Source organism: Vanessa atalanta, chromosome 12, assembly GCF_905147765.1.
Source record: "Vanessa atalanta chromosome 12, ilVanAtal1.2, whole genome shotgun sequence".
In the NCBI taxonomy this organism is placed as follows: Eukaryota; Metazoa; Arthropoda; class Insecta; order Lepidoptera; family Nymphalidae; genus Vanessa; species Vanessa atalanta.
In genome coordinates this window covers 1,111,324-1,136,704 of record NC_061882.1, presented here as the reverse complement: position 1 = coordinate 1,136,704, position 25,381 = coordinate 1,111,324, and the positions used below count along the sequence as shown (strand labels likewise).

Genomic DNA, 25,381 nt, shown 5'->3' with positions numbered 1-25,381 from the left:
TCAAAATATCACCCACACCACTTGGATGTCCGAAAATCCACAACGGCGCGATTTTTAAGACATTTTCTGCCTCGCACAACCACTCTATGGAACCAGCTTTCGCCAGCGGTTTTTCCAAACCGATACGACTTGGGAACCTTCAAGAAAAGAGCGTACTCCTTTTTGAAAAGACGGCATCGCACCTGTAAACCCCCCGGTGTTGCAGATGTCCATGGGCGGTGGAAGTCACTTATGTCTTGCCTATTATGATATTCTCAGAAACAGCCCGATATTAGGAAGCTGGAAGTTTACCATTTCCGCGGCCTCGAAAAGTACGTAAAGCTATTGGTCCAGTGTTTGTATTCTCTTCAGCGTATTGCAATATCAGTCAATTATGAGATTGAGGAAATAGAGAGAATGTGTAATGTGCATATACTTATGCAAAACCTCCTACGCAGTAATTAGTCATCATGGCCGATATCCAATTATGAGCTCGTCATTAACAAACATATTACCGCACACACTTGCATCGCGTCACTAAAAATTACGGAACTATATTAAATGGGCGTAACGCATTCCACGATATCAACAATTTCTTTTCAAGTCATTAACTGGATAATTACCTTCGTTCTACCACAATATACACTCAAAGCGTTTATTGCATTATAATGACCATATTCGGTTTTTTAATACCCATAAAATAAAAAGTGTATAGAAAAAACGCTAATTGTTTGCTATAAAAAAAAGTATTGAGAATTAAATTGCGAACAATTTAAAACAAATTCAAATTTGGAACACGTTTTCGTCATACAGTCAAATCGTGTATTGAACTGTTGCCTAAAACGTTCGATCCCATAAAAACCAAAGTTCGTATGGTCCACTTAACCTTAACCCGAAATCGCTCGAGTGCCAGGGATCGTCCAATACGTTACCCTCGGACACAACGTACCACGATTGGGTACATCGAGTACAAAACGAATGGGTTCAGCGGCTGAGGACCATCGACACTACGTGAGCTGGAACGAAAACCGAATATCACGTTTAGCGGTTTACTTCAGAAACTTTTCGTGTACGTTCAGCTACTGTTGTTATTGACTTTACTTATCACGTCAGACAGCTGTTAACTTTTTCATTACATTAATCACATTTGTCGTAAAATTACAAGATGAATTTCAGTATAACATATCGTATGTTTACTTAGCAAATTATATTAAAAACACACACATACACACAATAATACAGACACATGCAAAAGTATTATATACACGTATAAAGGATAACCCAAATATTTTTTCGTAAATATTAGTTATTATTATTTTAAATTTGACTAAAACAAACGTTAAATTTATCTCAATAATATTATAAATATGAAACTTTGTGTGTTATCTCTTATCTATGTTATCGTGTCGTAGTGGAAGGCCTGGCTTTGTATTAAATTTGGTATTATCGTAATATATTTTGAGGAAACATTTCCTCAATTGTGTTCTCAGACCGTGGACTCTTGAGGTGGATGTTCTGCTAACATAAAATAGTTATAATTTTCAGTACCAGCGCAATTTTAAAAAATTGAGTTACCCTGTCTTGTCTCGAACTATACGTTACATAAAGTTTACGGATAGCGTCAATAGGGCATTGGCTTACGTGCCGCCTAGCGATGTAAAAAGTCGCAGGATCGATTCTGAACCCTTGGACTATTGTCGTACCCTCTAACCTAACCTAACCTAACACAAGTGATAAGCTTAAAAAGAGGGGTAAATAGGGACATTAGTAATTCCTTAAATTGGGGCATTGATATCATTCTTTTAAAATATATATTTACTAGCTGACCCAGCCATGCGTTGCTGTGGCTCAGTAATTAAAATACATTAAATCAATTCAAGAATACATTAGATTTCTGACATAATGTAAAGAATTCAGAGGAATTGAGAGCCGAGATGGCCCAGTGGTTAGAACGCGTGCATCTTAACCGATGATTTCGGGTTCAAACCCAGGCAGGCACCACTGAAATTTCATGTGCTTAATTTGTGTTTATAATTCATCTCGTGCTCGGCGGTGAAGGAAAACATCGTGAGGAAACCTGCATGTGTCTAATTTCAACGAAATTCTGCCACATGTGTATTCCGCCAACCCGCATTGGAGCAGCGTGGTGGAATATGCTCCAAACCTTCTCCTCAAAGGGAGGGAGGCCTTTATCCCAGCAGTGGGACATTTACGGGCTGCTAATGTAATGATGTATGTATGTAAAGAATTCAGTTAGTGTCGTTTTCGGTGTCTCAAATGCTCTTTGGAGAATATTTTCTTCGGTAAAATACACTCGTTGACCGTTTTCAAGATGTACTGCAAGAAGTTGGACAGAAATATTTGATCTACTGTCTTAACAAATTGAATGAGAGAGAATTTATAGTACACCTGTGTTGGTGCACGTTATGTATTTATTCTATGTAGCATGCTTGGTGGCAGGGCTTTGTACAAGCCCGTCCGGATAGGTACCGCCCGCTCATCATACATTCTATCGCCAAACAGCAAAACTAATTAATATTGACGTTTCCCGGTTTGAAGGGTGAGTGAGTAAGTTTAACTACAGGCACAAGAGACATAACATCTTAGTCCCCAAGGTTGGTGGCGCATTGGCGATGTAAGCATCGTTTATATTTCTTACAGCAATGTCTTTGGGCGGTGGTCGCCCGTTTGACCGCCCGCCTACATAATTAATAAAAAAAAAAAAAAAATGTTTTAACCACTAGGCTAAAACTCTTTTATCAACATTGAACGGACGACAAATATTTGTTAAGGAAATAATCTTCAATGTTTCTTAAGCCTCCGTTATCTCTTGTAAGAGATAGGTAAGCTGTCCACTTTTATTTACTTTGCCATTGTATGTTTTTATTTAAGTACCACATATATACCAGAAATAAAACAAATAAGAACGGGAACTAAGTATATTTATTTTATATATTCCTTTGTATGTTATTGAAATATATATATATATTATATAAGTGTATGTACTATGCTTATATAAGCACAGTGTAGATAGTAGCGAGACGGTAAGGGCTCTCGGAGGCGATTTACCGAAGCACGTCAAACACAGGACTGAATGTCTTGCCAAGTGTTTGGATACCTAACGGGTTTATTGTTTAGACTGAAAGCGCTTCCCCAGCGAAATGTAATATGTTCGTAATGTTATTAAATGTAATTCGACAGACTATTACATATATATGTATATAAGTATATCAAAAATGGTTATATATTTGTAAATAATAATTATTATGATTTACCATAGAATTGAAAACGTGTCCAAATGAGAGCAAATTATCGACCACACGCTTAATCGTTAAAATAAAATTACCCTTAGATTCAAATCTAACATGGAATATGATAATAAAGGCTTATATTCTTAATTGATTAATGTTAAGCTTATTCTACAATGATAATGGTTAATAAAATAATTAATAATAATGGTTAATTTGCTTTCCCACTGGGGACTAGTCAACTGCGCGGTATATTTACTCGGTGTTATTACAATTTTTTTAAGATTGATAGTTTTCGAGATATCGCGAAAAACGCGTTTTCACTACTTTTTTCAAGATGGCGGCCAAGTACTTACATTACACTTAACCCTAAGTTTGTATTGACCATTCCATAATTAAAATTGCGTCCTCTAAGAAATTTTGGCCCTCGTTTCAATGGACTAACGAAAAAATTCAGGTCTCCTACCTACCCTGAGGTAGAAACATAGCTCGAACTTATTTTTTTAGACACTTAATCACATACTAATAAATATTTGTAAAGTGAACGTAGATTTTTCCTTCTTTGTTATGGTTAGAATTACCTTATAAACATAAAAAAAAACGGTGAAGCCCCATAAAAGTCTAGACCAGTCTTTATCCAATATTTACTGAATAAAATAAAACAATGAGCGGCTGTATATAGACATAGAATCATATAACATCTCAGAGTATAAATATTGTAGAAGTGATTCATTTAAAAGGAGAAACAGCATGTGTACGTCCTTTTGCTTTTGAGGAACCATATAATAGTGCAAAAATGTGTGTGTGCTCACACAGCTTCACTCTCTTGAACGATCGAATCCGACACCTGAAAGAGTTCAGGCACATGACCAACAGCTTTACGAGGTTTCCGAAGCAGGGTAGTAGTTGTTTTGCCAGAAAGAGCCCAATATTTTTTTATCATCACAGTTCAAACCTCAGCCTTAGAACCTAAGACCTCGTTATCTGCGGCCTTATATCTTACTATACTAACGAGGCAGTGAATGCAGTTAAGGGAATACATATGTGGCAACGCAAGCATGTTTCGTCATGTCTTCCTTTACGAATCAACACTAAATTAATTATAAACATAAATTAAGTACTCAGTGTTTTTTGGTCAAATCATTGTCGTCTTTATCGTCATCGTTTATCAAACGACCAGTGATTTCCTGTATATTATCGATAAGTATATTTTCGAACTTTTTTCTCATAATATACTCGTATATTAATATACTACGAAAAATCTGTTACTTTTATTCATTATGAATATGTTCGTTACCATTTTTATTATTCGTTGTTCTGAGTCCAACACAAAGGAGCGTTGGATAATGCGACAGGAAATGTTAGAAATGTGATCTGTGAAAGCTTTATTCTCGTATAGAATCGAAGAATCAGGACTATTTTCTTACAACAGTGCCAGTTAGTACTGGCAGATAATATTCGTTCCTTTGTCACTCTAAGGCAACCTTATGAATACCCACACTATATAATCTTATCTTAAAATACTCACGAGTATTTTTTTAAATAATAAATTCTGCTTAATATTTGTTAGTTAATTCTTAAGCAGTGAGTTAGAACAGGTGAATCTTATTTAAATATTATGGGTTCAACACCGAGCCTTAACTGCCTTTGTAAATTATCATCTCGTTCGTTAAATAACTTTTTATCAGGCACAATTTCGTCTATCTACAGGCATTGGAGCATCGTGGTGCATCCAGACTTTTCCCCAGTAGGAGATGAAGTTGAGGGCCATTAACAAGATATTAAATATAGTAAAAATTAATGTGAGAATACCGACATTCGCCGATTTTTTTAGTATATATAAACGAAAGGGAATATAGCTCACATAATTCAGATGTAAGTTACAATTAGACATCATACAAGCTAGATATATATAATGTTAATTATATTATTAACAATTTACATAATTGAATCTTTCTCCATTTCGCTAGCATTACTCTTAACACATACCGATTTTCTCAACGAACAATTTTCTGGTCGAGGTAATTCGTGTAGTTAGGTATTGCAGTCATTAATCACGAAGAGAACTTAATTGGACGGCCGCTGACAGACGGCCAGGCCAGGATACCAAGTTGAGCTTAGACTAATTTTCACTAGCATACTTTCCTCAATGATTTGTATAGCTTATGTCGTAGATATTTTCTGAATAAATATTATTTTGTTTGAAAATAGCAAGTCCACTGTTCAATTAATAATGCTTTTCTATCATAATGAAAGCATCAGTTCTATACTTCAATATAGCTAAGGTGGTGTGGGTGAATTATGTATATTTTTTGATGAAAGACAAAAAAACAAACGTCTGAATCGGACTCTTAAGGATAATTCTGTGCTATTATAATTCTTGTAGAAATCTTAAGAATAAAAGTATTCATTTAATTTATCCGGTAAAGTATTTGGTTCTGTAGAGGCTACATATTGGATACGGACTTCTAAAACTTAGTATTTTAAGGCGTTTTCTCACATACCTCACAAATACAAAATCAGAATCTTACCTGTCCATGATTGACGTAGCCGTGTCTTCTGGCGATGTCATCTACGTGTTTCTCGCCAGCGGGCACGTGCACGGCGAAATGGTTGTGATACGTCGTCTCGCGCACACTCGCGCACACCTGCAGCGCTGCCAGCAAAGCCAGCGCGCGCCATGACAACACCATGACAGAAACCTTGCGAGCACTCGATCACAACATTAGCACACTCACGAACCGACTCACTCGTCCACTCGATTTTGCTTCAACACTTCAACGCGTCATAAATCAGACGAAGATCCGTTCCGAATATGTTCTCATCGCTCGACCACCTGTAACCAAAAGCGTCAGTTATAGCATAGCGCGCGAAAGCGTTTTAATTGTAACGATCGCGATCACAAAGAGGCCGAGGGGATATTAAAATTTAATAAAGAGGTAGGTCCCATAGCGGCAGCTCGCTTTCACGTTCGTTATTTTTTAACTCTCGAGCTTCATAAATTTGAGAGGAATTTAGGGCACGATAAACATATTTGCAGGCGGGCGATGCGGCAAATCACGCGCCAGATAAAACGCAATAAGCGAACGCACAAATGCGAACAAGTTAAAAAAAATCCGAGAGGAAATCCCGAGATAATCCTGATAAGCCACGCGGGCGAAGTATGAAAAGCCTGACCGTGAATATATCAAAAATATTTATGAAATTTTATTTGTAAATTTATCCGTCGGCCGCGGTAAGTTTTTACTGATCCTAGGGAGTGTGCGCAAGCTCGACCACGCTCACGTCAATGATAATTCTACTGGCAAACAAAAATACTTAGTTTGCTGATTTCGATTCAAAGGGCTCAAAAGCCAATATTATTTCAAACATAAAGGATTTAGCATCTTAATTCCTACGATGGAAGCATATTGGCACTCTAAAAAATATTTCTTACGGCGCAAATATCCTTTTTCAGCGTATTTACCAAAAGGTAATCTACGAAACGGCTCTAAGTTTATAAACGTAAATAAGTGGTTTATTTTACTGCAATCTAGGTACTATCAATATTGGTTGAATTTATCATAAGTTACAACAATTTGAAGGTTACATACATATTTATTTATTCCTTTATTTATTTAGGCATTTGTGTCAATAATTCATAGTCGCTAAAAACAAATTTTAGGGTTTAATGAAATTTCAAATTTAGAAAATGTTACCGTTCCATATTGTAATAGAAAAACACGGATATAAAACGGTTAGTTCATTATTACAGTAACATTAACATAAGCGTCGACATCCTTAAAAGTGTAATAATTACTTCAAACAGTAATATTTAAACATTACATAATCAAGAATTTAATATCAAGTCGGCTCCAAGATATCAACCGACGCGGAGACAAGAGTAAGAAATGTTTCGCTATAAATGTCACGGGCCACGCAGAAGCTCATTCTTAGGACGAAACTAAACATTAGAGAGAATTAACAGACGAAATGAGACCTCGAGAGACGAGAAATTTCCGAATAAGCAACACGTCTACAGAATTTAAACTATATTATCATTTTAAACTAAAAAAAAATCGTTTAAATGTCGCAGAGACAAGATCCATGTGTTAATAATAACAGTAATGTAACTAATAACAACAAAAAAGAAACACACACACAACACAAACTTAAATAAAAATGTCACATAAATGAACACACTGTATATGTTTTACAACAGGAGAAGAAAAAAAAAAAGAAAAACTGAAATATGTAATATTAACGTACCAATGAAATTAGAACAAAATACTCACGGAAGAAACGTTAATCTCTTAAAACTTGTGATGGCCTGAACCACACGTTTCGTATAGGGGTTCAAAAATAAACTTGCATTTTGAACACAAACTCGCACAAGGGTTAGCTCTAAACTACTAAAGTATGCGATGTACCTAACATAAAACGGTTGGAAATATTGCAGAGCGGCGCGCTGCGGATTCCGCGCTTTGCGTTAAACGTTTATGTCAGAGCTCGAAGCCACGATGTCTCCGCCAGAGAAGGTTCGCGGAATTCTAATATCCTGTTCATCAGGATTACCCATATAAAGTTCCCCATGCGGTAAAATGCTCAGTTTTAATCATATATTCATATGCGGTATATACCCATCATACCAATTGTTGTTTTAATGTTTTTTTATTACCCAACCACATAGGAAACGAATTATTGGTTTTATTTTTAATTATAATAACCTAACTTTGCACACACTTAACTTAAAGATTTACCTCCTAACACTTTTTTATAATAATTAGTATCGAGCTTTGTGTAAGTGGCAGTGATCTTCCTCTCCTACTTCTCAAACAATAATAATAATAAACAATTATAACATGAACATGTCTGACTGACATACACAGCATAATCCGGTTGGTTTAGCGGGGTTAAATTAAGAACAGGAATTTATTATGGAACGCAAGAAAGATATTTTCAAAATACTTCCCCTTAGGGGATTAAATGGAGGATGAAAGTTCGTATGGGAATTCGTCACTATTGATGTTAGAAGTATGGTAATCGGTACTTAGGCTTCTGTTAATGAGTTAAGAACAATTGTTAAAATATTTGTTAAAAATTCCTCGCCTAAGATGATAAAATTCAGGATTCAGGATCGCCTAAGATGCTTCGTATGGAAGAACGTCAAACTACAAATATTAGACATATGGATATTCGTAGCTCATGATTATGCATGAATCACAGCAAACAAAGCGTATTTGAAAGTGAATCACTTGGTTTGGTTCAGGTGTGCCCTTGCCCAATGCCATTTTTTGTGCTGACAATATTGTACGCAAAGGGTTGAGATATGATAGCGTAACAAACTAACAAATAAACAAACTCCATAATGCATTTATAATATTAGTAAGGATTATAGTATGTAAGGTTCCATATCAGTCGGATTACTAGCTTAAAATATTAGTAGAATAAATATATCTCTCATCAATTCCACATGCAGATTATTTTTATGTAAATTATATGATTCCATTTTTAAATTCGTACCTCAATCATCGACCTGTTGGCAAAAGTTAAAAGGGATGGACGCCCAAATTACTTAGATCGCGAAGGGATAATTCCATTAATGCTACGGGACTGAGGAGTCAAAATATTTACGACTTAATAACCCTCCACCACATATTTATTTTGGACACGTTGAATATTCGCCCCGCGTACATTTCAATTGGATATGCGAACCTTTTTTTGCTTTGCGTATTTGCATATTCTTTGGTCGTTCTCTCTGATTGAAATTAAGTTGGGTCACATTAAATTTGTCCTAAATACTTTGAAGTAGTTCAATATCAATTCACCAACCCGCATTGGAGCAGCGTCTTGGAATATGCTCCAAACCATTTCCTCAAAGGGAGAGGAGGCCTTAGCCCAGCAGTGGAAAATTTACAGGCTGGTAGTGCAACGCAAATTTTACATTTAAACATACAGGATCGAGAATTTAATATCAAGGCTTCAAGATGAATGTCCTGGACTGCGCCGAATCCTCTTCTTAGGACCAAACTAAACGTTGAAAATATACCTGTGTGAAGTTAAACATGAAGTATATAATAATCAACTTTTATGAGTTGCATTCGTAGACTTAGTTTTGTACCGGATTGTATCGTATTTTGAATCGTTTGTATCTAAAAAGGTGAAGGTTCTTACGAAGTTAAAATCTGAAGGTTTCAACTCTTTTGAGTTCCATTTGATTAATTTGTCAAATAAAACTCCTACCTTTCTATGAGGTAACTGATTCCATTGGATCGAGATAGCGAAGATCACATGTCTCTTGTGCCATAAATAACATTGACTCGTCAGCTTTTCAAACCGGAACACTGCAATCTATAGCATTGTTACTTGGTTCTAGAATGTATGATGAAATATTAGTACCTAACCAGACGGGCTTGCACAAAGCCCTATCACTAAGTTAACATATTAAACCATACAATAATAAATCTTATGCCTATAGCAAATAGGATTGTACTTCGAGTGTGTTCAAATTGAAAATATTGCATATATAAAAACAACACAACCTTTATATTGGTCCTATCTCAAACTAAATCTAACCGAAGCTTACGCGGAGCACGCTGTACCAGCGTACCAGAACGAAGGATTATCATGGAACAACCGAGGCAATTTGTTGTTTAATCTAAAAACCAGATTTAGAATTTAACCATGATGTATGTTTAGTTCCTAATGGTCTCCTTTAGCGCAGCGCTAACTCGATGTAAGCCAGGAGAACCCATTTGGATATTTCGTATAATGCAAATCAAATGAAAATAACGACAAGAATATAAGATTTTAACAATATATAAGCCGACATAATTTTTTTCTCCAATCTATTTGAAACCAACCGGGCAGAATACATTTTGATAGTGATATTTTTCATTAAAATTCAAAAATGGAACATATGTTTTTTTTTTTCATAGTGAAGATAAACGTTTAAAGACCAATTCCTTACACTGCCAATCCGTTATCAAGCCTGGTATCTTAAACTTTTGCCCCTTGTACCTGTAGGTACACTAGCTCACTCGTTCTTCAAATCGGAGCACAATGCCAAGTATTGCTGCTTGGCGCTAGAATATATCATGACTAGGTAGTAACTAAGACGAGCTAGCGCAAATCCCTAACACTAATCTAATAATTTTACATAACAATACACATTTGATCTGCTAAAATTTGTGACAAAATTCTTTTTGTAATATTAAAATAACCCATTTTTACTAAATGCATAGTTATTTATACACAGTACATATACCAAAATAACATTTTTTACGATTTTTGTCTGTCTGTCTGTCTATTAGTTCCTGCTAATCTCTGGAACGGCTAAACCGATTTCGACTTTTCACTGGCAGATAGCTGATCTAATAAGGAGTAACTTAGGCTACTTTTATTTTAGAATTATATACAGAATAAAAATAAAATCACTTTACAATATCCAAATAACTTAAATTCAATCAACGCGCACGAAGTCGCGGGCACGCATAGTAAAAAATTATAACAACAGTATGGGAGCACCATTCTCAGGGTGACGATTAATCACGCTCTGTACAGTATGCTTACTTCCTAGCCGTATGCATCGGTTGTCAATTATCTGGTAAGATACTGCCTCGCTACTAATCCACAGCTTGATCCACTAACTACTTGATCCCCTAACTACTTGATCCACCAACTACTTGATTTGTTTATAGCACCCATGGACTTACTATGACCTAGTAAATTATTGACATAAATCCGGTTACTATATTAAAAAATTTTTTTTGCTTGCTCATAAGTGCTTCTTCTTCATTACATAGTAAAATAAGTCTGACTGTCCCTGTGTATGCTTAGATCTTTTAAATTACATAACGGATTTTGATGCGTTTTTTTTAAATTAATAGAGTGATTCAAGAGGAAATTTTATATGTATAATACATGTACAATATACTAGATAAACACTGATCATTTTAGAGGTTTCTAATGTGATGTCGTAAATAAAGACATTTTATGCGCTTCCATTGCAAGCGTAGACTGAAACCTACAATATAGATCAAAATAATGTACTACAGTATTGTACACCTTAAAAAGGTCTTGAAAGTCCGCGATGGTGTATGTCTATCTCTTAGATATGACCCATTTTTTAGCATTAGCAGCCCGTAAATGTCCCACTGCTGGAATAAAGGCCTCCTCTCCCTTTGAGGAGAAGGTTTTGGAGCATATTCCACCACGCTGCTCCAATGCGGGTTGGCGGAATACACATGTGGCAGAATTTCGTTGAAATTAGACACATGCAGGTTTCCTCACGATGTTTTCCTTCAACGCCAAGCACGAGATGAATTATAAACACAAATTAAGCACTTGAAATTTCAGTTGTGCCTGCCTGGGTTTGAATCCGAAGTCATCGGTTAAGATGCACGCGTTCTAACCACTGGGCCATCTCGGCTTTTTTGGATATGACCCACAATAACCATTTTTTCCCTTTACTTTTTAAAAGAAATAATGGCTTATTTTGGAAGCAATACATGAATATCGAAGATATTACAGATATAAAAGGTACAATTTCTATTTATTCATTCATAGTTCATTGAGATGTTAATCTAACACGGCTGGAGGGAAAGCTTTAAACATTTCCCGAGACACGGGAGCACAACGCATTACATGCTACCGAGATTTTTTTGACAGAATTTGAACCTAGGACTTCCTGAATCTATAGTTTTATATGCTAGCAACTAGACTAACGAGGTTTTTCAGATATTTGAAAGAACTAATATTAAAAGGTACGTAGTGATATGTTGACGTTTTCATCTTTAAATTAATCCGTATCATCGTGTTAACTTTGTCGTTTCTACTTAAGGCTCTAGTATTTTATGTAAATGTCACTTTACGATTCAAGTTAATAAAGCCCGAGTGCTTAAATAAGCCTTTTGTCTCCTGTCTTTCTATTAAACGGTCCACCCTCGTGTTTCCCTGAATTCATTATGATAATCGACTTTTCATTAAATATGGCTAAAGTAGGGTTTATATATTGTTAAAAAAGTTTTGCATGTTCTTTAAAAAATTGTTTGAAATTTTGTTTTTGTAAGAGATTGTATTAATTTACTCTTTTTGTTATTTTTAAAAAATGTTTTTATACGAATAACAGTTTTAACCGACTTAAATAAAAACAAAACGGGTTACCAATTCAGTTATACATATATTTTTTGCATCTTTAGCAGAACTTTTTCAAAGTACCTACCAAACTTTATGAATTTTATATAAAATATCATTAACACAACTTAGATCTCAAAGTCACTCCACCCGGTGACGCTATAGAGGCCGTAGGGCCAACAGCAATACACAATTAAAAAAAAAAAAGATCGCAAATCATATTTGAATTTAATAAAAATTATAATAAAAGAATATTTTTTGATCCTAGGTCAGTAAGGTAAACTGGATATAAAATTAGGAAAAAAGGATTTAGTAGATCTTTAGATGGTCCAGGCGTAACGCGATTGATAGACGCACTTAACAATACGCTCACAGAGAGAATAATTATCTCTGTTGGCGATGTAAGGAATGGTTAATATTTCTTACAGCGCCAATGTCTACGGCCGGTCCAATATAACAACAAAAAAACAGTACACTCGTATAAAATCACCCCCATCAATAAAATATCAATTCATTCGGGGCATTCAAAGCATAACGCTATGAATAACACCTCATGGTTCCCGGCGACCGAGTTAACTCGTACCTACAATTTATTTCATACAGTAACATGCACGGTTCGACCTAAATCAGCACATGTTTGACCTCAAGTTAGGTATAGACGAAGGTAAACAAGAACTAGCCAAGCAACCTGAAGCGGTAAACATCGCCTACTGTTAATAGGATTAATAATAGCTGGTTTAGTTTGAACCAATAGTTCCAAATCCAACCCTAAGTATAACTTTATAATAACAAAATAAACTAAAACCACTTTTGATTTTTGGACAATAATTTAAATATAGAACTAAGTCCAATTCCGATTGTATTTATTCCAAGAATAAATGGCAACTAATTCCACTTTTTTATAAATCAAATCACATATATAAGTAAACCTACTTAAGCTCCATGAAAATCAATAAATACCAACTCCAAGCATTTTTATCAACCCTGCGTTTTCGCGCGGTATGTAAGAGCGCATTCGAATGCCGGATTACCTAATAAAAAATCAGCGATACTCGCCCCGTCCCTTCGAAGGGCGCTATGAGATCACGCCCCGACGGGTTCATGCATGGGCTATTCCAACCACAATAGGACAAAAGCCAAATAAACAACATTTGACATCGAATCGACGCGATGTCATTGGTTGAGAACTTGAATAATATATGATATTCTTTACGAATTTGCGAAAAAATATTGCATTGAACGTCGACGAAGGTATTATCGGAACATTGGAAGTAAAATTATAGCGAACACAAGTAGCTAAGTGAGATACTGTTGTGATATAAATAAAGATATATTCATCAAGATCTGTGACCAGTATTCAATATATCTGAGCAAAAAGCATGAATCTTAGGTTTATTTATATTTATCCCTCTTTCGAATAGGCTACCAGTGAGTTCACATGCTTCTCTATAAGCTTTAAATGCCTGGACAGAATTTGATATAGCTATATGATAGCCCATCTTTAGAATCCTTACATCATCCCGAGGGACGCCGGCTATAAAAAACATTAATGCATTCATTCATTATAATTTGTATTGGGGCTAAAAATCAAGTCCAGTTTTAAAAATATACATTTTTATAAAAGCTTAACACACTGAGGTACATAATTCGCTAAATGACATTTTAAATGGAAATGGTATAAATCTGAATTTAAATTTTAAATTCAAAACATTTAATATATCAGTTACTACACACAGGACAATACCATGAAGTAATAAATTTTGAGTACCTGCTGTACTAATTTATCCGTTGCGAGTTCGCTTCACTAATTGAGCAGACGCTATCATTGTTCTTACGTTGCTATTTTACACTTAAATCTTACACATAATAAATTGTAAAACTTTGCACAGTTGTTTACACTCCAGTGAATATCTCTGGCATAGTACCCAACAGTACGAAGAGGTATTCCGCAAGTCGTAGCAGACATTAAAAACTATATGAAGGGGCAAATGCATGCCACAAATCTACTACAACACATTATGTAAATGTTCATACAAAGCTTTACACAAAATATATACAGTCAATGCAGACGTAACTTAGAGAAACAAATTTAAAAACAAAAGAAGGTCACACCAATAAACGAGAATAGAAACATGTTCGAGTAAAATCGCATAGCGAAATGTAAAGGCTGAAAATAAACGAAGAATCTTGAGAAGAAAGCCATTACTATGTGTTCATTTGAGCAGAACTTGGAGGCGACAACATTGGCACGATCTCGCACTAACAGAAAAATAATGTATTTTCAATGAGTCTGGAAGTTTCAAAGAAACTCCTGCATTACGGAAACTGAGGAAGTAATACAAATAACAACATTACACTATTTTTCTCGGCGCGCCTTTGTGAGTACGTGTTGAAGAATTGTTTTGGAACATGCCGTTTAGTTTCATCTGATCATTAATATTTTGTAAATATAAATAAATAAACACAACAATTTGATTAATTTAAATAGAGAAAAAAAAAGATAAAGAGATTACTTTTGGTAGGTCTTTGTGCCAGCCTGTCTGGTTAGGTTCCATCAACTCGTTATTCTACCGCCAAACAGCAATAAATCAAAATTAAAGTAAAGGTTCGGAATTTAGATTCTACCGAGAAGAACCGGCAAGAAAAAATACAGTCATAATCAGTATTATTGTTCCGAGTATTGGTGACCCAGTGTAACTACAGACACAAGAGATGTAACATAGAAATAAAACTAGTTCTTAACGGATTTAATCGCGTATATTAATTATTTTAATTATTTTAACATCCCGACGTTTCGAGCACTTTGCAGTGTTCGTGGTCACGGGCAGACTTTTATTTCAAGGTTTTATTTCAATGTGTAATAATCGCGAAAATCTAAGACAACATTAGATGTAACATAGTTACGTTCCAGCGCATTGGTGTAATACTGAATATTTAATATTTCTCCCAGCGCCAATGTTGATGGTCGATAGTGACCACTTACTTACCAGGTGAGACAATTGCCTTTCTGCCTACATATGTAATTATGTATAATTATATATATCATAGAAAAGAAAATTAAAAGGTACTTGATAAAGACGATGAACAGTATAGCCGGTTGATATTTTCAAAGTACACCTATTACTCGTGATAATTGTAATATCCTTCTGAATTCCGCTATGGCGACCATTTTTTTGTGAGATTAACTTTGTATAACATTTCATATGCACCAGTGGCTCCCAATTGTAAGTAAAGTTTAAGCCGAGTGTTGAACAATACGTTACGAGTACATGATATCCTCACCCAAGCTCACTTAAGAACATTTTAAATTGACATAGAATGCACACTCTTAATCGATGGGTCTAACAGGATGAAAATTTTCACAAGATTTCCATATGGAACGTGAGCAGTAAGAGGTTTTTTCAAAACTCCTAACAAGAGGGGTGAAAGTTTATATAGAATTTCTAATGATAGAAATATGGAAATCGGTATTTAGGCCTGTGTTAATGAATTAAATGTTCATCATCACCTGAGAGGGTGTAACTTACGTTACAAGTTTGTACGCAATTTTGCCTTTTTTCAACGATTGAAATATGGATGATCGCTGTATAGACTTCTGTTTAAAGGCAAAAATCTAACGAATTAGGGTTCTCTGATGAGATATTCACTTGAGCTTTGTGTATGCCCGTCTGGATAGGTAACATCCACTCAACAGATATTAATAATTAAAAAAAAAACTTAGTATTTTTGTGTTCCGGTTTGAAGGGTGAGTGAGCCAGTGTAACTATAGGCACGAGGGGCATAGCATCTTAGTTCCTAAGGTTAATGGCGCATTAGCGATATAAGTAATAGTTAATATTACATAAAATGTCGTATGAGCCGAGATGGCCCAGTGGTTAGAACGCGTGCATCTTAACCGATGATTTCGGGTTCAAACCCAGGCAAGCACCACTGAATTTTCATGTGCCTAATTTGTATTTATTGTGTGTTCATCTCGAACACGGCGGTGAAGGAAAACATCTCGAGGAAACCTGAATGTGTCTAATTCGAACGAAATTCTGCCACATGTGTATTCCACCAACCCGCATTGGAGCAGCGTGGTGAAATATGCTCTAAGCCTTCTCCTCCAAGGGAGAGAAGGCCTTAGCCCAGTAGTGGGAAATTTACAGGCCGGTAATGTAATGTATGTAAAATGTCATCGGATGGCCAATTTGGCCTTCCGCCACCTTATATTTTAAAAATAAATACTATCATGTATTTTATATACGAATAGTTATATAAGAAATATTATTTCGATAATGATAATCGACAATAGTAACATTATTAAAAACCTTTTCCTATTTATGACTTAAATAAAAGACACTAATTACATTACACAGGCACAGGCACATGCACAATTACCCACCAATGTAATGCTAAATTCCCTGTATAAATCTCATAAGCCTTGAAACTTTAATATTAATTTAAGTAACGCACCGGTTGGATAAATTCACCTCGGGGACCTTTTCAAACAACAAATAAGCGAAAAACATCATGTAATTTGGAACCATTGAAAAGTTGAAAACGCAAACGCGACGTTTTGCGTTATACATGTTTTTAGCTGATTCGAAGTTTAACGAAGAAATTTCGTATAAGTATTTATTCGATTGAAAATACGACAATTCCATTTAAATTGAAAGTAAATAAATGTGTAAGTCGAAAATAAACGAACATTTCTTTAAGGTCACGTTGGATATAATGGAGGCACGTCTAATGACGCACAGATCTTCAATACTGATTCAATTTAAAAACCATATACATTCAAATATAATTTGAATAACCGTTCCACAATGTCAAAGCGGACGGAGGTGCATAAAGTAATATAATCGCAGGAAGACGTTTGCGTAATCAATCGATAATGACTGCTTGAACCAGCCCGCTCTGTGGTCCCTGCCCAGACTAGTCTTCACATATCAATATAGTTATACTAAAATATATTTATTTACTATGTACATAGTCAATATACACGTATTCGCCCGATGGCTAGATATAAAGCAGCAGCTCCCGAGAGCATGGGTTCAAACCCCGGGTTAAACTGATAAAAGTTGTTGGGCTCTTTTTGGCAAAAAATTCAAACATCACGGAATCCGGTAGCTCGAAGTGAGCGCATTCCCATACCCTGAAATGAACCTAAAGCCGTTACTCCTACGCCGGAACTAGTTTCGGTCGTGTTGAATTTGCCGGCCCATCTGATTATGAGAGTCAGGTGATAGAGACCTGTTTTTGCACACATACTTGTTCACAATGTGAACAATATGTCTTGCGTAGTTGACTGGTCTCTCTTGAGATTAGCCAGCGCGGCAAAAATCGGTCAGACATCATCATCAAAGTTACTTCTACTTGAAGATGTGAACATAAAAAAGAAAAAAACATTAACACTGTTCACTTTTAAAAGAGCACATTTGAATACCATTACATGAAACGATAATGAATTGGCAGGAGCATTGCAATGCATGAGGATTTACGGAAATTGTAAATGCTCGAATTTAAAAATCAAACGCCGGCAGCCGTTTTCATTGTTACATTGTTTATTTTTATTTTGGTGGTATAAAGCTTGAGCTCGAACAAAGGTGATTCTCGCAGACGAGCCGAGGTTGACCGTTCGCTATTTTCTAAATATATCATGCTTTTATGGCATGATTTAAACTACCAGATATCATTCCCAACAATTCCACAAGGGTATATAATATTATGGGTTTATTGTACAATAAACATATAATTGTTTTTCTTGGGGTTCAAGTTCGGTTCATTACAATTTTCATCTTCTAAAACCAATTCAGTGGTTTAGCCGTTAAAGCGTAACAAACAGTGAGACAGGGTTACTTTCACATTTATATTATATTTTCATGTGCTTATTTTGCATTTAAAATTCATCTCAAGCTCGGCGAAGAAAAACATCTTGAGGAAACCTACATGTTTCTAATTTCTATGATATCCTGGCACATATGTATCGACGTGGAATAAGATCCAAACCTTCTCCTCAAAAGGAGAGCCTTTGTCCAGCGTAGGACATTTTCTAAATATTTTTGTAATTAACTCATTTTCGTCCCCATCGTTGTATTTAATGAAGCAGTCGCAAAAAAATATATAGCTAAGTATTTTGTCCCGCATCGTATCTCATGGACGAAGAGTACTCGTAACAAAAGGAATTATTAAGATGGCTTATTATGCTGCGGCACGAGGCGAGGTGCGGTCGATGTTGCGTCGTTGCAGTGCACTTCATGTACTTCGGTTCGGAGACGGAGACAAACTACGCTTTTAAGGTTTTAAATGTCCGAACTTTTAGATATATATTTTCAAATTATTTTAAATATTTCCTTGAAAAATTCATGTTATATTTTATAATACATGTGTCTAATAAATATCATTGTTTATAGTTGGCCAAACGTGTTAACCTGACTATAACAAAAACGTACCGTCTGTATCGTAATATGGAATGAATTATGTTGAAGAGTTAATGTACTCGTATGATAAAGGACGGCTTAAAAGCTGAAACTTGCATAATACCGGTCTCTGTTTATATTAGATTAATATACCCTGTACAAGATAGCTTGATATTTTTGACAAATGTAATTTTTTCTTATCGACACAACTTTGCAATGGCGAACATATTATTTTCTTAATTTAATGATTTTAAAAATTGTAAAAATATGTAACACAAAACTGTTATGTGTAACACAAAAGTTCCTACAGATTCAAGCGTTATCCGAAAATTATAAGACTTTTTCTGTTATATGTTATTGCTTCAAAGTAAAATTTAAATAGAAACACTGAAAATAATAGACGCTTGTACAATGTTACATCGGTAGGACGGAAGGAACGCGAATGACAGGCAGTAACTGCTACAAATATCGATTACAAAAATCCTTGTTATCCTTTTGGTTGGGGTCTCTTTGGCTAGAGGTTGGGGTATCTTTAGCTGGTATAAATCATTTTAGAAAAATAAGTAAAAAAAAATGAATTCTAATTTGAATTACGCAATCCATCATTCCATCGACTATTATATATGTTACATTTTCTGTTTCTCATCACTATGTCCGTCTGTCAAAAAGATCAAGCTAACTTGAATAGGGTATAACATTTCATCGTCACTACACAATTTGCGGTACAATCGTTATTGGGAAATTGTTATATCGCGTCAGTAATTCTAACAATATTCATAATTGATCGCTTGTTTTCATTACCAATGATATTGCCATTACTGATATTGGTAATGACAATACAAGATTATCTTATTGTTGTTAATTATATATAAGAGGCTTAGTGTCAATGAACTGTTTCACTGACCTGTCGTTTCTGAAACGAAGATCAATGTCAAGATAACTAATTTTACCTTCAATCTAAATTGTCATTGGTTGGTTGCAGCCGATGATGCAATAAACGACCAATGAGAGATTACTATAGTCTGATTATAAAAACTGAACTGACTGACTGAAAGATGTTTCAGAAACATTAATAATATGATTTTTCGTAAATAAAAACAGTTCGTGACGGTCAACGTTACTGGAATTTACGACATATATTTCTAACTTGACGAGTTCTTTTGTGTCACCGCGCGTTGACAAGATTGTAGCTGACGTCGTACATTGTAAAGAGCATCTTTTAGAATCTATCCACCATTTAAAACGAGAGTAGAGCATAATAGCCCTTATAACAATAACGAATAGATCCCTATTTGCATACGCCTGCGCCGGACGCGGACGCTACGTCTTTCCATTCGCTATAACAAAATCTCCTTTTATAAATGTTGCTGCATTTAGAAACGGTACAAAAAGTAATAATGTTTCCATTGTACAAGTACAAACAAGTGATTGTATTAAAAACATCGCGAATGTCGGGGACAGATAAAAAATAAAGGATTAGGTAAAGCGTGAGGTAAGCTTGCTATTCAAATAAATATACTTTATAAAGTTTTTTGCATTTTTTTTTTGCGATTCGTGACTAATTTTATCAATAGGGAGTGATTTATTAAAGAATATCATTATTGTTTATTTGCATAAATATTTCATAGGCAGACGTTATAGCAAATCTCGTGTAGAAGTCAAAGTCAAAGTCAAAAATCTTTATTCAATATAGAAGTGTTTACACTTGCTTATTGATTGTCAAAAATCTACCACCGGTTCGGAATTTAGCACCTCGGACCTGAGAAGAACCGGCGAAAGAAACTCAGCGGGATATATATATATATATATATATATATATATATATATATATATATATATATATATATATATATATATATATTTTAACCATTTTCCATGTACAATTTTAGTTATTTGAAGATTAGTAAATACAAGATGTAAACAATATAACACAAGAAAAATAACAAATGCTCTCACACAGGTACAGAAGGTAACCAAGACATATATAATTTAAAATGTATGATATAAATAATGAAGGTTCCTTGTAAATATATCCGAACCTGTCGCGGCCAAACTGCTCAATCGAATTCGATGAAAATTGCTATGAAGCAACCTTTGGACTCCAAGAACGGACACATGCTTCATATATCGGACACACACACATTAATATCTCAATTATCTATCTAAATTATGTTATCCTTCTGTAGATTCTGGAAGAATAGATTGCTTCCTATGCTAAGTTCTCTTTTGATTTTTTTATCTATTTTTTCTTTCTGTTCCGCATAATAAAGTGTTAAATAAACAAATATATAACGAAGGTAAACTCAGATATATGCTAAAAATAAAAAACACGTCGAATATATATTCAAAAAATATTATGAAACAAATTTGAATAACGACTTTAAAGTTACGAGATCGAAGAGCAGAACGTACGTTGCAAGTTGCAACCAGGTAGTCAAAAGACAGATTTGTTTGCGAGACAATATTGAGCCAATACGCGCTGGTAAGGTAAGAGGATCATTCGTAACCCCAGATTCAACAGGGTCAAGTTCCATCGAGGCACAATGGGCACTCGATCTTTCTGGTTCGTTCGACGTTTAACCACGAATAGGGATATTAGATTTTACTCGTTCTGATTATTCCTAATACTTTTTTTTACAAAATATCAATATATTTAAACCTTTTTTCATATTTTTTTTTTATTGATACATATATATGGTGTACATTTTTTTAATTCGAATTATGACAATAGTTTACAATTTTAAACGATATATTTATTTTTTAGGATAATATACGATATAGCCAAGTAGTATAGCCTATTCCAATGGAAGCAGGAAAAAAGATAAACAAACCTTAGATTTACGTACGATTTGCTAATAACTAAGAGTTTATGATTAAAATATATTTATTTATAATACACTATTACACTTAACTATTTAATTCCACTTTAAATTTACTTTCAAAATTTCGATAAGTTTCGGCGTTCAAAGGCATTTTTTTACGCAAATCCATAGTGAACATCATAGAATAATCAAGCTCTCGACCAGTTGCTATTAAATGTTATTTATAAGGATTTTTTCCTCTTATGGTTGGAATAGAGTATAAGTAAGTGTGTGTGTGAGCCAATAATTCTGAGTTTAAGCCTGGGCAAACACCACTTAATGAGCATGTTCTTATTAGTGTTTATAATTCGCTTTCGCGCTCGGCGGTAAGATGATGTATCATAACCTGCATGCGAAATCTGCTCCACCAACTTGCATTGAAGCTACGTAGTGGAGTAAGCTCCAAACCATTTTCACAAAAACAAGATCAAATCGCAGCAGCAGCAAAATTTACAGGCTTTTTATTTTATGTGTGTGCGCAACCCAAATCTACTCTAATAATCTTTTATTTCCCTACTCTCTTAGTAAACCATCGAACCCATTACATTTATATTGACCCCACCTAAATATCTGCAACATTATAACTTACTAACTAGCCTCTAGACTCATCACATATATACAACCTGTAAAGGACAAAAACCGATACCCAAGCACAGATATTTGATAAAAGCACTTTTTGCAATATCATATTTCATTGAATCCCATTTGAAATATCGTCATAATATGACAAAGTTACAAATGGAACACTAAAGTTACCCATATAACGTTGGACTAGAAAATCGATAGAAACGGTACCTGTTCCAGTCGAGCATTTAATTCAAATTTAACTGCGACTGAAGGCTTCACGCCCGATCGTACATGCTAATGCGTTGCTTTGATCAGTTATGCTGGATCTCAGTCAAACAGGTTCACATTGTACCGTCTCCAAGTATGTGACGAGATAGCTGTCTCCTTTGCTATTGTCGTCCTATGACGTCTCAGTGACGCGGGCACAGGCGAGACGAAAATTGTTTTCAAAATTGCTTGCCAGTTAAAGTCATGTTGTGTTTTTTTATATAAAAAGGTAAGCGTAAGGAAAAATGGATCATCTGATGATAAGTCATAGGTTCTTTAGGAAATTTAACCAATCCTTACAATGCCAACACGCTATCAACCTTTGGAATTAACATGTTACGTCACTTGTGGCCCAGTGGTTAGAACGCGTGCATTTTAAATCATGATTTCGGGTTCAAACCCAGGCAAGCACCACTGAATTTATGTGTGTGAATTTCATGTGTTTATAATTCATTTCGTGCTCGACGGTGAAGGAAAACATCGTGAAGAAACCTTCTTATTTCAACGAAATTCTGCCACATGTGTATTCCACCAAACCGCACTGGAGCAACGTGGTGAAATATGCTCCAAACCTTCTCCTCAAAGGGAGAGGAGGCCTTAGCCCAGCAGTGGGAAATTTACAGGCTGTTAATGTAATGTACCTTGTGTCTGTAGTTACGGTCATTGTACTAACCCTTTTTTTTTAACCGCAACGGGTGGCACCTAACCTACACAGCCTACACAGAGCAATATCACCAAGTAAAATTAGTTTTAAATTGCAGTTTTAAGTTGCAATTTTTATATCTTGTAATTTCTAACTGTGGACTAACGTTCCGTTCGCATGTCATTAATAACTTAGTCGCACCATATCATGTTACAGTCGAGGCGAAAAACGATTCGGGAAATTTTCTTTTTCACATAAACAGTGAAACTAAACTTTGATTTAAATATTTTTTGTCTAATAGTGCTTGCTTTGGTCTCCTATAACTGAAGGAGCACACAACTTGGAACCCTTATATTGTTTAAGTTTAAAAATATGTATTTAGTGTGTATCCTTTGTTGGAGGATTAATAATTGTTGGAGATTATTAAATAAATAAATAAAGAAATAAAAGAAACTTCTGCAACGATGACTGCAATTGAAATTAAGAACTTCACCAATATTTCGTAATAAATATAACAACACTTTAAATCTTCGGTAGGTTGTTGTGTTATCCAAAAATTTTTAAAAAATCATTAATGCCTTTCATTACAGTTTCAGAAACATTTTTTTGGAGCGTTTTTTTTTCCTGAGACAAATTTAAATGATACAAATCGGTTCTAATAATAAGTCTCATTCATTCTGATGGGAATATCAATAAGATATCAGCATTACTGTAATGCTGAACTGTCTCTGTTTTTACTAAAACTTCCCTGGTAAATAGTCGTGTGTTTAAGTTTCCAAGTGTGTTGAAATAAATAGTACGCTACCATTAAATAAAAATTTTATACATATATACAATTAGCAATACGAGTATCAATCATAAATATCAGCTAATAATTTTTTAAGGGATATTTTTTTGATAATATTTAATTTGCACTAAAAATTAAAAACCAAAAAATGTGCTGTTAGAGTAACTTTTTTTACACATTGTATAACTATAATTTATTAGAATAATTTAATTAAAAATATGTCGATTGACTATTTTTAGAATATGTTGTAATGTAATATTTTAATTTTTCACGATTAATACTGGCCGAATATCTGATACTGGCCGGTAAGAAGAATGTCAAGAAATCGAACTAGGCGGCAGTGTTTTGTTATAATTCTAACTTTTTTTTTTAAGATAATTAGAATTATAGGCCAGATTTGTATATAATACGGGATGTATTGTGAAACACGGATTAGAGGGTAAAATAAATATGAAAATAGTGTTACTAAATGAATCTGGAAGAATATCGTTGTTTAAACTTGCGACCATCCCAAGAGTAGGTACTATATTATCGGTTGTCAGTCAAAAATGAAAAACATAACTTTATTTATTCTGTACTAAGGCATCACACATATTTCCGAGGAACAGACGCAAATAGAGGCTATTGTAAATAAAAAGCAATATCGTTTTTGTCATACGACATATATTTGCATGATAACAAGGCATTTGTTTGTTCCCTCCGTTCCATCCTCTATACACACAAAGGTAGAAACTTCATACGCAGAAACTATTTAAGCTACGACACGTGTACAGAGACATTATGAAAATCTTGCCCAAAAAAAAAAGTCACCGTTAAAAAAGTTAAATTTAAATAAAATTAAATACAAAACTTTTCATTAAAATTAAACAAACAATTGAATTATATTTATTTAATATATTTAAGTTACCTTCTGTTGCTCTCACACATACAGAAGATAACCCAGACAAATGTAATTTAAAATGTTGCATATAAATCCTAAAGGTTCCCAGTAAATATATTCAAAACCTACTGATAATAAAAATAGTTTCTTATATTTAAATATATCGATTACATCTTTATATTTAATACCATATTGTAAAACTATTCAATAATGTAAAAGCCTGAATAGAGACTATTTTTATTTCGTAAATGAAAAAAATATCTTCTGAGGTCATTGGCGCTTCTTCCTACACATTTAGAGCCGGAAATTCGAAGGATTCGAAATATAAGTATTCAAATGCAATGGACCGGAAACGGGCTTATTGTAAGCAAAAATCTTTTTATAGACATTGTTGTAAATTCAAGCATACGCCGTTGCTTTGTTAATAAGAGGAATTAAAATTTGTTTTTTTCCTTATACGATACATATAAATAATTATATATATATAAATGTAATTTATTTCAACAGGAAAAAACAATACCGTAGTTGTAATGCTCGTAATCCAAGTCGGTGTAATTAAAAAATATGTTATTACAATTTATATTGTATTCCAATTAATTTATATAACGTCGAACTATGAACATATAATATACCA

General features: G+C 34.4%; 1 protein-coding gene across 5 annotated transcripts in view; it reads right to left on the bottom strand.

Moving 5' to 3' along the window:
- Window positions 1–25,381, bottom strand: part of LOC125067624 (furin-like protease 2) — a 260,136-nt gene that overhangs the window by 72,785 nt on the left and 161,970 nt on the right. For 4 of the 5 annotated variants that reach the window (XM_047676310.1, XM_047676314.1, XM_047676311.1 and 1 more), the window contains one exon: window positions 5,759–6,063. In XM_047676310.1, coding sequence (XP_047532266.1) covers window positions 5,759–5,920 — 162 coding nt within the window. In that variant the 5' untranslated portion in view covers window positions 5,921–6,063. Of the gene's footprint in view, window positions 1–5,758; window positions 6,064–7,501; window positions 7,626–25,381 lie in introns of those variants that run through there. The other variant, XM_047676312.1, reaches the window with a different exon arrangement.